The sequence below is a fragment of the Ylistrum balloti genome, unplaced genomic scaffold, assembly GCF_031769215.1.
Source record: "Ylistrum balloti isolate Yb309-2 unplaced genomic scaffold, AGI_CSIRO_Ybal_v1 Utg371260, whole genome shotgun sequence".
Classification (NCBI taxonomy): Eukaryota; Metazoa; Mollusca; class Bivalvia; order Pectinida; family Pectinidae; genus Ylistrum; species Ylistrum balloti.
The window spans coordinates 312,194-328,249 of record NW_026782679.1 but is presented as its reverse complement, the minus strand read 5'-3'; the positions used below and the strand labels follow the sequence as shown (position 1 = coordinate 328,249).

Genomic DNA, 16,056 nt, shown 5'->3' with positions numbered 1-16,056 from the left:
CTTACTCGTTAGTACCCCTGTTTGTTCTGATGTTCTTACTCGTTAGTATGTCTGTTGGTTCTGATGTTCTTACTCGTTGGTATGTCTGTTGGTTCTGTTGTTCTTACCCGTTGGTATGTCTGTTGGTTCTGTTGTTCTTACTCGTTACTATGTCTGTTGGTTCTGATGTTCTTACCCGTTGGTATGTCTGTTGGTTCTGATGTTCTTACTCGTTAGTATGTCTGTTGGTTCTGGTGTTCTGACTCGTTAGTACGTCTGTTGGTTCTGATGTTCTTACTCGGTAGTATGTCTGTTGGTTCTGATGTTCTTACTCGTTAGTATGTCTGTTGGTTCTGATGTTCTTACTCGTTAGTATGTCTTCGTTAGTATGTCTGTTGGTTCTGATGTTCTTACTCGGTTAGTATGTCTGTTGGTTCTGATGTTCTTACTCGTTAGTATGTCTGTTGGTTCTGATGTTCTTACTCGGTAGTATGTCTGTTGGTTCTGATGTTCTGACTCGTTAGTACGCCTGTTGGTTCTGATGTTCTTACTCGGTAGTATGTCTGTTGGTTCTGATGTTCTTACTCGTTAGTATGTCTGTTGGTTCTGATGTTCTTACTCGTTAGTATGTCGGTTGGTTCTGATGTTCTTACTCGGAAGTATGTCTGTTGGTTCTGATGTTCTTACTCGTTAGTATGTCTGTTGGTTCTGATGTTTTTACTCGTTGGTATGTCTGTTGGTTCGTTGTTGTTGTTCTGACTCGTTAGTATGTCTGTTGGTTCTGATGTTCTTACTCGGTAGTATGTCTGTTGGTTCTGATGTTCTTACTCGTTGGTATGTCTGTTGGTTCTGATGTTTTTACTCCTCGTTAGTATGTCTGTTGGTTCTGATGTTTTTACTCGTTAGTACCCCTGTTGGTTCTGTTGTTCTTACTCGCTAGTATGTCTGTTGGTTCTGTTGTTCTTACTCGTTAGTATGTCTGTTGGTTCTGATGTTCTTACTCGTTGGTATGTCTGTTGGTTCTGATGTTCTTACTCGTTAGTATGTCTGTTGGTTCTGATGTTCTTATGTCTGTTCTTACTCGTTAGTATGTCTGTTGGTTCTGTGTTCTTACTGTTAGTATGTCTGTTGGTTCTGATGTTCTTACTCGGTAGTATGTCTGTTGGTTCTGATGTTCTTACTCGTTAGTACGTCTGTTGGTTCTGATGTTCTTACTCGTTAGTATGTCTGTTGGTTCTGATGTTTTTACTCGTTGGTATGTCTGTTGGTTCTGATGTTCTTACTCGGTAGTATGTCTGTTGGTTCTGATGTTCTTACTCGTTAGTACGCCTGTTGGTTCTGATGTTCTTACTCGTTAGTATGTCTGTTGGTTCTGTTGTTCTTACTCGTTAGTATGTCTGTTGGTTCTGTTGTTCTTACTCGTTGGTATGTCTGTTGGTTCTGATGTTCTTACTCGTTAGTATGTCTGTTGGTTCTGATGTTCTTACTCGTTAGTATGTCTGTTGGTTCTGTTGTTCTTACTCGTTAGTATGTCTGTTGGTTCTGTTGTTCTTACTCGTTAGTATGTCTGTTGGTTCTGTTGTTCTTACTCGTTAGTATGTCTGTTGGTTCTGTTGTTCTTACTCGTTAGTATGTCTGTTGGTTCTGTTGTTCTTACTCGTTAGTATGTCTGTTGGTTCTGTTGTTCTGACTCGTTAGTATGTCTGTTGGTTCTGATGTTCTTACTCGGTAGTAGGCCTGTTGGTTCTGATGTTCTTACTCGTTAGTATGCCTGTTGGTTCTGTTGTTCTTACTCGTTAGTATGTCTGTTGGTTCTGTTGTTCTTACTCGTTAGTATGTCTGTTGGTTCTGTTGTTCTTACTCGTTAGTATGTCTGTTGGGTCTGTTGTTCTTACTCGTTGGTACGTCTGTTGGGTCTGTTCTTACTCGTCAGTACGCCTGTTGGGTCTGTTGTTCTTAATCGTTAGTACGTCTGTTGGTTCTGATGTGTTTACTCGCTAGTACGCCTATTGGTTCTGTTGTTCTTACTCGTTAGAACGCCTCGTGGGTCTGTTGTTCTTACTCGTTAGTATGACTGTTGGTTCTCTTGTATGTTTGCTTGTTCTGTTGTTCTGAACTCTTGTGTTTCCTTGCGCTTATTTAAGACATTGTTCCATTAACTTTGATAATTGACCTGCTGAGGAACATATATCGGGATGGGGAAAACAAATACAAAAACAACATATGCTAATTAACCGATATCTGTAGAAAAGAAGTGGCATATACCCTTAAATTATCTTGGTATCGGGGAAGGCCACCCGACAACTAAAATCAACTAACATCAAGAACATCACCATAGCTAGGCTTACAATAAAGAAATGATAACGCGAAATACAGAGGTATGATATGCTAACGACGAAGGTAATAGATATACAGGGTATACATATTATCAGTTAAACTAGACCTAACTGACTTACTTGAGTACACAATGGACACCAATTATCAAGTGTTTACTAATATTTATCGGTGTAACTTAGATTTTATGACAACTGTATGGACGTGTATTAGTTGACAGATTACTCCAGGATATGAGGCAAATGTCATATGATTATAAATCTAAATATAGGTATATGAAGGGATAGCCGAGTTAGATAAATCGGTCATGTGATAAAACAGTATCTTCATATAAACAAAGAAACATTTGAAAGGACGACAGCGTGTGGACTAACGGACCCAACATACCCTGAAGATGAAGACTTCAACTCTCCAGTTTGTCCTCATATGTCTTTCATTTGTTGAAGTTTTTTCTTTACAAACACGTGAGTTGATACATCGAACTTGTTTTTTTTTCTTTTCGTTTTAAGTACAGCCTATGAATCATTTTACATTGCTGAGACACTACACTTAAGGCGATCAAACTGAATTATCACTGTGTACGTATGTTAGCTGAGTATACTGTAAGTACAACAGGCTTTTTAAACTTCCATGTCTAAAGTTTCCATGGCAATGCAAACAAGACTTACATGAGATTAACAAATATTTCTGTTTAAATGGAACGTTTTTATTTCATGTATAAATATTCATTTTCAACTTTAGTGACCGAAATAATTCTTTCTGAGTTCAAGGATATTCGCATTTTATCGGTTCGCTGTGTTAAGGTTGCTATGATATGCTTATAAATATCAAGATAGCAAGGATATCCAATTAATATTTCATTAATCAAAGAAGACTCTCTTCAAATGTTCGCTGTCGTTATGATTTCAATATACTTATGGATAATGTAAGTAAACACAACAAGAAGTAACGACAGAATGAAAGTTTCTGATTCATCGACAATTCCCACCGTGAAAACATTGATAATCTAAATAGGTAATGTCGCGTTCCCTAATGAGAACAAGGGTAACTGTAGCAGGGTAAAATTATCTATTTTGTTTTATCTAAATGTAACGGCTGCGCATATGAAAAAAACGCGGCCGTTGTTATGTCTCATGTTGTGACGTTTACAGGTTTGTGTTTGTGCTTGTAAGGTATGTTTTGTAACGTTGATGTGCAGTTGTTATTTGGTCAGGTATGTAAGGTTTCTTAATTTTCCTGGTTTTTCTTTAATTGTTACATTTAGATAAAATAGATCATTTTACCCTGCAACATTCTTTCCCGTTTACATGCAAAGCACATTTTCATTTTCATACGCAAAATAATGACACTAAAATACACATTTCTGCGAGAGATAAACAAAATAAAATCCCTCTGAATTCCTGTTTTTTACTGCTTTTGTTTTCTTGGGCATTGCTGACCTATTACAGTGTACATGGACGACAACTGTGTATCTACCGTGGTCACCTACGTTGACACAGCAGCTCGAATAAAGGCATCGAGATATTCCAAACTTAACCGAAACCTGAACTGTACACTGACAGTCCGGGCCAAGCCCGAGGACCAGCTGGTCGCTGTTGTCAGGTCCATGGATTCATTATGTAATTATGTGACTGTATCGGTGTACGATGGCGAAAACAGGAACCGTAAAATACAGGGTAAGATCAAACGTAATTCAGACACATCCAAATATAAACGTGTACCACAGGTGTATACATCGATAAGCTAGAGTGTGCTGTCGTGATTATCGATGATTTAATGTCCAGTTTTTATATCTTACGATTTCTATGATAGAGTAAGATTCTACGAATTTTTCGTGTGCTTTACCTGTATATTTTGTTTTACCAGATATGTGTGGGCTGTCTGCATACAATTTGCCAAAGAAAACATTTACTTCTACTCGAAACGCTTTAACATTCAATTTGATGACAGCGTCAACAATTTCTTCCAGTGCATATGACATCATAGTGACATCATACAGTAGAGGTAAAATCATTGTCATGGTTCAGTGTCAGAAAATTGTAAAATGATTGTCATGGATCAGTGCCAGAAAATTGTAATATCATTGTCATGGATCAGTGCCAGAAAATTATAAAATCATTGTCATGGTTTAGTGCCAGAAAATTGTAAACTAACACAAGTAATTAGCTTAAAGTCACCAATTTAAAAATATAATAAATGAACAATGATAATTTATCAATGCCTTGTTGCATAGGTCAACTCTTTTCCTATTTTAAGCACAACAAAGATTTAATTGACGAAAAAGTTGCAGGATAAAGGTTAAGTTTGTTTTATTATTTGTACGTTTTTAGAAAGGCCCTTAGAGGTTTTTTTTTCAATAAATGTAGAAATATCTCCTGCTAAAGCATGCCATATTGTTCCCCTAGGTACCTGTACGTTTGGGTTCCAGTGTGATAACAGCCGATGTATCGACAGCAGTCTCTCCTGTAACGGCTATAATAACTGCGGTGACAACAGTGACGAATACCTGTGTAGTAGCACCATCGTTCTCGGAGCAGGTGTTATCGTGGCGATCGTACTAGGCGGATGTTTTGTCGTAATATGTCTCCCGATCATCATTGTTGTGTCAATATTTCGTCGTAGACGGACATACGGCAGGTTTTAATGACAGAAGTCAACATATACCTGTTATCCTGATAGAGAATGTTTTCAGCAACATTTCGACTACAGTTGCCCTGAATGGACTATTTGTTGTTTTCGTACATCAGTCTTAAACATTGCTTTAACATGTAATAACTTTATTCCTAGCACAGGCGAGTATGGTGATGGGGATATCATTTATTTCAAATGTGAATCATGTACATCGCCAAAGTTAGTATTAGAATTGTACTGTTCCGTGTTCTCGACTCGAGTTTAAGTATATGGCGGTAATAATATGTCGTTGTAAAAATGGACGTCGAAGTTGATGACGTCATCAATTTGTGATATGAAATCGTGTGAGAAGTGTTTTAGCACGTTCTATCTGGCACACCCAAGGGGTTAACAGAGGGACCACTCCTAGGTAATGATGGCGAAGATTTAAACATATAAAACGGGGAACGTATCCGCAAAAACCCGTTGTCTTGTGGTTTGTTGTGTGAAATAGCACGGTGTTTCCCATGGCGCTTCTGTTATATGGATATTACAAAACACATTAGAAAATATTTTACCACTGCAGGTTTTGCTATCTGTTCAAATGATATTGTTAAAAACTGCATTGGAATGATCGATTTTCAAACTTAGATTACTCGACGAAGAAAGAATGCATAATGAAAGCTATAAACAAGGATTTCGTTTGTTCGTATATATTTCTGCTCGTTGTTAACTGTTCCAGTCTGATTTAATAACAGGCACTGTTCGGACTGGAAATTTGTATACATATGAAAGAAGATAGTAAATAAAATTTAATCTATTTAATTATACAATTCAATCATATATCATATGGATTACTTTTCCTATGTTAGTACATGACTTCTGAATTATCCATCGCTTAGCTTACTTAATCTACAAGTTCCAGCAAACGTACATGTAGTTGCAATGTACATACTATCACAATATGCGTAGGCCTACCGACTGATATTTATAACGGAGATAAGATTTAGGCCTGAGATAGTCTGTATCAAACTACGATAGTGTGATGTCTAAACACCAACGATAACACTGAGATGTTAATAAACAAATTACCAGAGGCTAGGGCTAATTTAAACCACGCTTGGACATGGCAATAAAATTTATATTCAAACTCAACTTTGACCAAACCGGCAAAATATGAGCAAAGTAAATAAGCGTCCCAGAAGGGTAAGCGTTTTCGTTATGGTATCTTATAAAAATATATCAATTCTAATTATTTCAAATAGCACGATTGTCATACAGATGGAAGTAAAAGTTGTGGTTTTGACAACCAAACAACAGCGGACATGGTAAAACCATTGTATCACACAACAACATTTCTTGACGTTGACCAAAACATCCTTCAATAATCACTATACGTACGCGCCTCTGTTGTGCTTATTTGTCCACAAGTTTGTAACAAATCACAAAACCAATTTTGAGAAAAGTATATTAACAAAACATGGTTGGAATTTAATGACGACATAAAAAGGATTTAACAGAGCCACATTAAAAAAACAACCTTTTAGACCAGATGCCCGCAAATAGAACGCGTCCGGTGTAACAACCTAGTTAGAAAGTATGAATTCTAATAGAGTAGTTAAACCGATCTGTTAACTAATGGCTATCACAAACGTCTATTTCTTTATCAAACAAGTACATAGGATCGACCTACTATAATTATCATAGTGATGTCATCAAACTTCCGACAGGCTTCCTGTTTCAGGCTTGTCCGTCAGCACAACAATCGTGATATTGAAAATAAAACAAACTTGTCAATTAGTTTCGGCGCTCTGACATCCACACATCTCTAATAAAACACCAATAATGCCAATATGATACGTCAATGCCTGTCACCAAGGTGACCAGAGACGTTTCCATGAAGGAAAATACTTAACCATTGGAGAAGATGTATCTTCGGACAAATATGGTAAAAATAGATTTCCTTAACTTTATTCTAGTTATACCGTGCAGAGCAATCTAGTATTGTAAGTGTTGGGTTTACCAGAGAGGTCTCCACAGTGTACGCTATCTGGTAAGTCTGGTACGATATATTTGATTAGACAACATAGGATCAGATAAGACTATATTAATAGATAATACTACGTATTAAAGTTGATACCAACATCATACAATGTTTTGTGATACTCACTAAAGATTTCCCGATAAGGTGGAGATTACTTATTGTTCGTACTTAAATCTCGGTAATGTTTCAAATATACACGACCGACGGACAAAGTCGAGCAGATTTGCCAATAGTGTGAGTTAAATGCAAAACTGAATAAAGAAAGAAAGAAATCTCGGAGAAACCTTGCCTAAATCTCAATCTCTAGAAGTCAATTTGTCAATGTCAATGTTGCATTTCCCCAGTTCATTCCAATTGGAAGTTCAAGATCAATGGTAAACCACGGAGGCAATATGCCATCGGCTTGACTCGGCTATCTCCAGATTGTACCACACAATGTTCTAGTGAGATCTTTCACCACATGCCGTTTGGTATATAATAAATAAAACCATGTTTGTGTCGTTCTGTGTTGGACTATTGTGATACAGAGGTAAAAAGATGGAAATCCAAATTGAAGGCTTGAAGAAAAGACAAAGAAATACTGATATGCCATCAGAATCCTAATTCAAACTCAAATTCGATGGAACTTACAAGAAGAGTCATGAAAAAGTACAAGGAGAATAAGACCAGGTGTTCATGAATGGTAAGCAATTTCCGCGTTATCAACGTTCCCAAATGAAAAAAAAAACGACCGCCAAAAGACGTGTGAATAAAGAGTAAGTCCATAAGACTAAAATATAACTGAAATTAAATAACTCATTTCAATGACCTCGATATATTGACCTATACCTATATATCTACTAAGTTCTACCCATTTAGTAATATCAGACATATATGTATGTACCTCACATAGGACACGTGCCGTCACGTGTTTACGATTTTATCCCCGTAAGAAAGTACGGGCAATGTGGAAAAGGAGCACGTGAAATTGTTTAACTTAAACATTATCATCTTAGCTACATCAAAAACATGTTTCTTATGATTATTCATGTTTATGCAATCGATAACTGCAAGAAGAATCGTTTATAATAATACATTTCGAAAGCAGCTAAAAGCTTTCAAGTTCATTCACATAAATTATAATTTGACGGACAACTTCGAAAAAGGTTGCAAATAAGCAGCAAGAAAAATACCAACATGTCAACATAACAATAATCCAAACTCAAATTCCACAAAACTAGGGGAAAATATAAAAAAAGAAAGATTTACATGGAGACTCCTGAAAAAGTACAAGGAGAATAAGACCATGTGTTTCGGAGGAGTAAGCGTCTTCTGCTTCGTCGACGACACCCGCCATGTGAACCTTTGTAAATCCAATTAAGTAATGCCAAATTCTCAATTGAGAACTAGTTGATATAGAAGAGGCTGCCATGTCCTTTCTTTCTTTTTTTCTGATGGGTATATACATAGATGTGGTCAATAAATTATCAATAAATTATTTTTTAATAAACACGACATTCCTTTATCCTGTATTATCAGCTCTTCACCTGTCGTACACGAACCTGTGTGTTGATATCCTATGATTTTGTGACCAGATATACACAGGTTATCAATGAGTCTATTGTGTGAGGTCATATAGACATCCAAACGCTGTGTTAATCAGTTGTATAACGGCGCAACACGTCTTCAGTTTTCTGTGATCATTTGCAAATTAACAGCTGGAAATGGAAAAGTTTGTTTTACAACTGGCCGTGATGTGTTGCATAGCAACGCGGGCAATCTCCATGACAACAGGTAACATATATGTGTGTCATACATAGTCATACTACGGAAGATACTCTTTCAGTGTAGTTTTGTCTTTACTAAACATATAAACGCATAAACCAGGCGTGATATTGAATACACCTTGTATAAATCTATACATACATGTATTTCAAAGAACGTTAGTACAGAAGCTTACTGCTAAATGTTTCTGGATGCGTAAGCTAATTCTTAATATCAACTAAACATGAGACGAGATTCTAGACTGAAATACTAAGGTGTAGGTTTCAGGAATTTGTCCTGATACTGTAACCATTTTGTTACCAGTATATGTTCAAACAACTTCATCGAACTCTGTATAAGGTAACCAACGTACAAAAATATTCAGTATAAACCCTAGCCAACCTTTTCGTCCAGCGTTCTTTTTTTAATCCCTAGCTCATTTTCTATTACCAGTGTATACTTTGAAGCCATCTTTCGCCTATGTCTGAATCTATAGTCTTTTTTATTACCAGTGAATATATCGAGGCCAGATTTCGCCTTGGTCTGAATCTCTAGCTCATTTTCTGTTATCCGTGTTTATTCAAACGCCATCTTTCGCCTTAGTCTAAATCTATAGTCCTTTTTATTACCAGTGCATATTTCGATGTCACCATTCGTTTCTTTCCTAATCTATAGTCCATTTTTATTACCTGTTTATATTCCCAAGAAACCCTTTGCTTCCGTCTGAATATAGAGCTCCTTTCTATTACCAATGAATATTTCGAAGCCATCTTCGCTCCGGTTTGACTCTGTAGTCCCCTTTTAGTTACCAGTGTATATTTCGAAGCCAATTTTCGCCTTAGTCTGAATTCATAATATTTTTTGTTTACCAATATATTTCGAAGTAACCCTTCGTCTCAGTATGAATCTACAGTCCCATTATATTACCAGAGTATATTTCGAAGTCACCATTCGCCTCGGTTTGAATCTATATCTTTTTTATAACCATGTATATGTCGAAGTCACGCTTCGCCTCGGTCTGAATCTATATCTTTTTATTACCATGTATAGTATATTTCGAAATCACGCTTCGCCTCGGTCTGAATCTATATCTTTTTATTACCATGTATAGTATATTTCGAAGTCACGCTTCGCCTCGGTCTGAATCTTTTTATTAACAGTGTATATGGATGACCACTGTAATAAGACGTTTATAGTGGATGATTCTGTGAGGATCGTGTCCTCTAGAGGTGACTACTTGAGGGCGAGGACGTCATGTAACATCTTCCTCATGTCTAACAGCAAGGAGACGAACGAGCTCGTCCACATACGCACCTTTAATATCACATGTGCCCAAGGTTTTCTGACGCTTTACGACGGAAAGGGGATTGTACCCAATAATATAGTAGGTAGGTTTCAACCATCCCCTCAAATGTCTTCATGAAATCTTCTCAAAACCATAGCGTGCAGTCAAGTAAACTGTAAAATTCTTGTCAAAATATTGAAATGTAAAACATTAATCTAATGTATTTTATGGGGCCTGTGCACCTCTTTATTGAAGTTCTGACTTCGTGTTTAGCTTTTCCTCAGTCACCTTCAAGGCCTCAAACTTGATCCCCTTTAAGCATCCCTGACGAGCCCAAGAAGGACGAAACAACTGTAAGATGCAGCTGAATTCGTTGTTTGTCTCTGCTGTATCTAACTCTAAAATTCTATCAAAAGTTACTGTTCATTTGTGTTTGTTTTGTACAACCTTTTAGCACTTGGGCTTTGTGGTCAAAAGTCGAGACTTCCGCTGACGGTGTTCAATTCAACACTTCACGGATTTACACTCGCGTTAACTACAGATAACTGGAACTTCCATGGCGGATTTGATATACTGGTGACTTCATATTTCAAAGGTATGTAATGAAAGCTTTTAAGGGGAACTTTATAATTGATTAATAAGTATGTATGGTAATACATTTTAAATATGTGTGTTAAATAATGTATTTTAATGTCATTTCAATGCATTTTCGAATTATTAGACAAAATTTAAGTCATTACATGTGATAAAATGATATTACGGAATATCGACATCGACATCCGCTATATCTCAATGTCGATATAATAAGTTATACATACTTCCCTAACATAGTTCATGTTTTAATTGTAGATGGTCCATGCTCTGTACGTGAGTACGAATGTTCCAATAAATGGTGTATCGCCCGGAACCTCCACTGTGATGGCTATGACAACTGCGGTAACGCTAGTGACGAAACGCACTGCTCCGGCGGTGGTGCTCGACATTCAAGTTCGTCATATCTTATAATGACGGTATTCCTGTTCTTATTCAGTATCTCCCAAAAGCTACGAACATAACCGTCATTGCATCAGGTTATTGACCAATACAAAATCGTGATATAGAGAGGTTCACGCGCATGAAAATCTATGTCATTATATCGTTTACTATTGGGATAAAATCTCTGTTTGTATATTGTTTATGCTGGGGAGTTCACCATTTGGACGAAATATTTGTTATATATTATTTACCCTCAAGGTTTACTGTAGTGTGAAGTACCTTTTTGGTATATTGCTAAAGCCCGGGGTTTGCTGCTGCGGGGAAGCCACTGTCAGTATACCATTCATGCTCCGGTTACATAATATGTAAATGTTGGATGGAGAGCTCTGTCAGTGCTTGTATATACATGTATATATTGTTTATATTCGGGGCTTACTGTAAGACTACATAATATCAATTGTAAAAAATCTAATATCCACAACGCATTCTACTAATTAAATGATTGAGTGATTCATCCTTTAAAGTTCTACCATTTAGTAACGACCATTGAAATGTTCTTGGCTTTTCCTCAGGGTTTTACATTTAACAGTTGGAATAATTGAGGATTATAAAGCCCACGGCGATACCAGGTTTTTTGCGCCCAACTTTGTCTTATCTTCATTTGTTCTTTAAAAGTTTATCTTTTTCCTTCTTTTCTCTTTTTTATTATTTGCTCTAAACTAGGAAGCAATCATAATCTTCAACTGTCAAATAAAAGATGGCCAACCATTATTATCATTTTGTTTTCTCTGACAGCCATGAAATCAAAAGAGACTAAGGAAACCTATATACATGTATTAAGCACTAGGTATATCCATCCCATACTTTTCCAGAAATAACGATAACAAATAACAATGTCCCATCCCGTCGACCATTTTGTTTTTTTCCTCTTATAATCAAAATAAAATTTGCACAACTTGGGACTAAGGAAATCCTACACAAAAAGATTGAGACTGATCTGCCCAGTGCTTACTAGCAAGTCGTGATAACAAATTTCCATAATCATAATCCAAGATGGCCGCCTGTCAGTTATTTTGTTTTTCTGATCAGTCTCAAAATTTAAAGAGAACAATTAGAGGCAAAGGATTACCTACAAAATATGATATAAAATATCCATCAAGTACTTCGCAAGAAGTGACAACAGATTTTCAATCAAAATCCAAGAAGGCTGAAGGCCGAAAACAAAAGGGAACCTGAATATGAAGTTTGGGAAAGATCCATCCGGTACTTATCGAGAAACGACCAAGGTAAACCTACACATAAAGTTTAAAGAATGATCCATCGAATGCTTCGTACCAAAATAGCGTTAACAAACTATTACTCTCAAAATCAACAATGGACACCTGTCGGCCATGTTTTTTTTTCTGGAAGAGTCCGAAAATGTGACAACGCAGAATTGGGGACCAACAAAACTGGTTTAAAGGACAGACGCACGGACCTCGGACGTAGGGCGATTTGAAAAGACAACACGACTATACGTTGTGTGTCAATTTCCAATTCCTTAATGAACTAGGCATTATGATTCCGTTGACAAGTTGGTATTTTTGTGATGTTATTTTCATTTTTAATTAACCTTCTGACTTTTATGTGTTGACATGTATTTGCTGTTTTAATGATCACAGCTTTTAAAGGACAACATCAGTCTCATATCCTATTACACAAATGTTAACTGACAAAAGACAGACAACGTCAGTCCCTTATCCTATTACACAAATATTAACTGACAAAAGACAGACAACATCAGTCTCTTATCCTATTACACAAATGTTAACTGACAAAAGACAGACAATGTCAGTCCCTTATCCTATTACACAAATGTTAACTGACAAAAGACAGACAACGTCAGTCCCTTATCCTATTACACAAATGTTAACTGACAAAAGACAGACAACATCAGTCTCATATCCTATTACACAAATGTTAACTGACAAAAGACAGACAATGTCAGTCCCTTATCCTATTACACAAATGTTAACTGACAAAAGACAATGTCAGTCCCTTATCCTATTACACAAATGTTAACTGACAAAAGACAGACAACGTCAGTCCCGTAACCTAATACATCAATAATGTTAACTGACAAAAGACAGACGATACATCTGTCCTGGGTAAGACAATTCATTTATACTCTGAATCAACAAAAGAACAGAATAAACATGGAAGTTAGGTTTAATAGAGATGAAAAAACAATCTGACATGATATTGCACACACTCTTTCCTACATCTGTTTATTTTGATTTTAAGCATGAGCTATGACGTTCATGCTTTCCTTAGCTCAGTGAGTAAATGGAACGTTGAGTAAAGGGACATAACCCCACCTACAAACAATTAGTCATGATATTAAAGATCAGCTGATAATTTGAGTAACATTTTTGTTAAAAAAAGTGTTAGGCAAACTTATTTGGACAAGTTAATTGAAAATCTTCCTTGATGCACTACAAATACATGAAATGCAAAAATAAGTTTGAATACAGAGAGGAAAAAATGTTCATATCAACAGTTTTTGTAAACCATTTAGGCCTATAAGAGTCATCAATACACTTACCTCATTGATACAAATATACCTAGGAGTCATCCATACTTCTTCGATATTAAGTAATAATCACGAGTCATCTCTACCTCTCTGATACTAATTAATAATCACGTGCCATCTCTACCTCTCTGATACTAATTAATAATCACGTGTCATCTCTACCTCTCTGATACTAATTAATAATCACGTGTCATCTATACCTTTCCCATACTAATTAATAATCACGAGTCATCTATACCTCTCTGATACTAATTAATAATCACGTGTCATCTCTACCTCTCTGATACTAATTAATAATCACGTGTCATCTCTACCTCTCTGATACTAATTAATAATCACGTGTCATCTCTACCTCTCTGATACTAATTAATAATCACGTGTCATCTCTACCTCTCTGATACTAATTAATAATCACTTGTCATCTCTACCTCTCCCATACTAATTAATAATCACGTGTCATCTCTACCTCTCTGATACTAATTAATAATCACGTGTCATCTATACCTTTCCCATACTAATTAATAATCACGTGTCATCTATACCTCCTCTCCCATACTAATTAATAATCACGTGTCATCTATACCTCTCTGATACTAATTAATAATCACTTGTCATCTATACCTTTCCCATACTAATTAATAATCACGTGTCATCTCTACCTCTCTGATACTAATTAATAATCACTTGTCATCTATACCTTTCCCATACTAATTAATAATCACGTGTCATCTCTACCTCTCTGATACTAATTAATAATCACTTGTCATCTATACCTCTCTGACGTGTCATCTCTACCTCTCTGATACTAATTAATAATCACGTGTCATCTATACCTCTCTGATACTAATTAATAATCACGATCATCTATACCTCTCCCATACTAATTAATAATCACGTGTCATCTCTACCTCTCTGTCATCTATACTATACTAATTAATAATCACGTGTCATCTCTACCTCTCTGATACTAATTAATAATCACGTGTCATCTCTACCTCTCTGATACTAATTAATAATCACTTGTCATCTCTACCTCTCCCATACTAATTAATAATCACGTGTCATCTATACCTCTCCCATACTAATTAATAATCACGTGTCATCTATACCTTTCCCATACTAATTAATAATCACGTGTCATCTCTACCTCTCTGATACTAATTAATAATCACTTGTCATCTATACCTTTCCCATACTAATTAATAATCACGTGTCATCTCTACCTCTCTGATACTAATTAATAATCACGTGTCATCTCTACCTCTCTGATACTAATTAATAATCACGAGTCATCTATACCTCTCCCATACTAATTAATAATCACGTGTCATCTCTACCTCTCTGATACTAATTAATAATCACGAGTCATCTATACCTCTCCCATACTAATTAATAATCATGTGCCATCTATACCTCTCCGATCCTAATTAATATTCACGTGCCATGTATACTTCTCCCATACTAATTAATAATCACGTGTCATCTATACCTCTCCCATACTAATTAATAATCACGTGTCATCTATACCTCTCCCATACTAATTAATAATCACGTGTCATCTATACCTTTCCCATACTAATTAATAATCACGTGTCATCTATACCTCTCCCTTACTAATTAATAATCATGTGTCATCTATACCTCTCTGATACTAATTAATAATCACGTGTCATCTATACCTTTCCCATACTAATTAATAATCACGTGTCATCTCGTCTCTGATACTAATTAATAATCACTCTCCCCTCTCTGATACTAATTAATAATCACGTGTCATCTATACCTTCCCATACTAATTAATAATCACGTGTCATCTATACCTCTCTGATACTAATTAATAATCACGTGTCATCTACCTCTTCCATACTCCCATACTAATTAATAATCACGTGACATCTACACTTTAATAATCCGTGTCATATTCTCCCATACTTTAATAATCACGTGTCATCTATACCCCTCCCATACTAATTAATAATCATGTGTCATCTATACCTCTCCCATACTAATTAATAATCACGTGACATATACACTTTAACCCATACTTATTAATAATCCCGTGTCATCTATACCTCTCCCATACTAATTAATAATCACGTGACATCTACACTTCTCCGATACTAATTAATAATCACGTGTCATCTATACCTCTCCCATACTAATATTAATAATAATCACGTGACATCTACACTTTCCCATACTTATTAATAATCACGTGTCATCTATACCTCTCCCAATTAATAATCATGTGTCAATTAATAATAATCATGTGTCATCTATACCTCTCTGATACTAATTAATAATCACGTGTCATCTATACCTTTCCCATACTAATTAATAATCACGTGTCATCTATACCTCTCCCATACTAATTAATAATCGCGTGACATCTACAGTTTAACCCATACTAATTAATAATCACGTGACATCTACACTTTAACCCATACTTATTAATAATCACGTGTCATCTATACCCCTCCCATACTAATTAATAATCATGTGTCATCTATACCT

The 16,056-nt window shown here is 35.9% G+C and overlaps 2 protein-coding genes across 2 annotated transcripts; both read left to right on the top strand.

Moving 5' to 3' along the window:
• Nucleotides 1–2,695: 2,695 nt before the first annotated feature.
• On the top strand, nt 2,696–4,957 carry LOC132561655 (neuropilin and tolloid-like protein 2). The gene is made up of 4 exons (XM_060226355.1): nt 2,696–2,777; nt 3,762–3,989; nt 4,180–4,317; nt 4,719–4,957. The coding sequence occupies exons 1-4, from the start codon at nt 2,708–2,710 to the stop codon at nt 4,955–4,957; spliced, it is 675 nt and encodes a 224-aa protein (XP_060082338.1). The 5' UTR covers nt 2,696–2,707.
• A 3,713-nt stretch (nt 4,958–8,670) lies between these two features.
• On the top strand, nt 8,671–11,050 carry LOC132561660 (neuropilin and tolloid-like protein 1). The gene is made up of 4 exons (XM_060226361.1): nt 8,671–8,740; nt 9,871–10,098; nt 10,450–10,590; nt 10,845–11,050. The coding sequence occupies exons 1-4, from the start codon at nt 8,671–8,673 to the stop codon at nt 11,048–11,050; spliced, it is 645 nt and encodes a 214-aa protein (XP_060082344.1).
• The last annotated feature ends 5,006 nt before the right edge of the window (nt 11,051–16,056 follow it).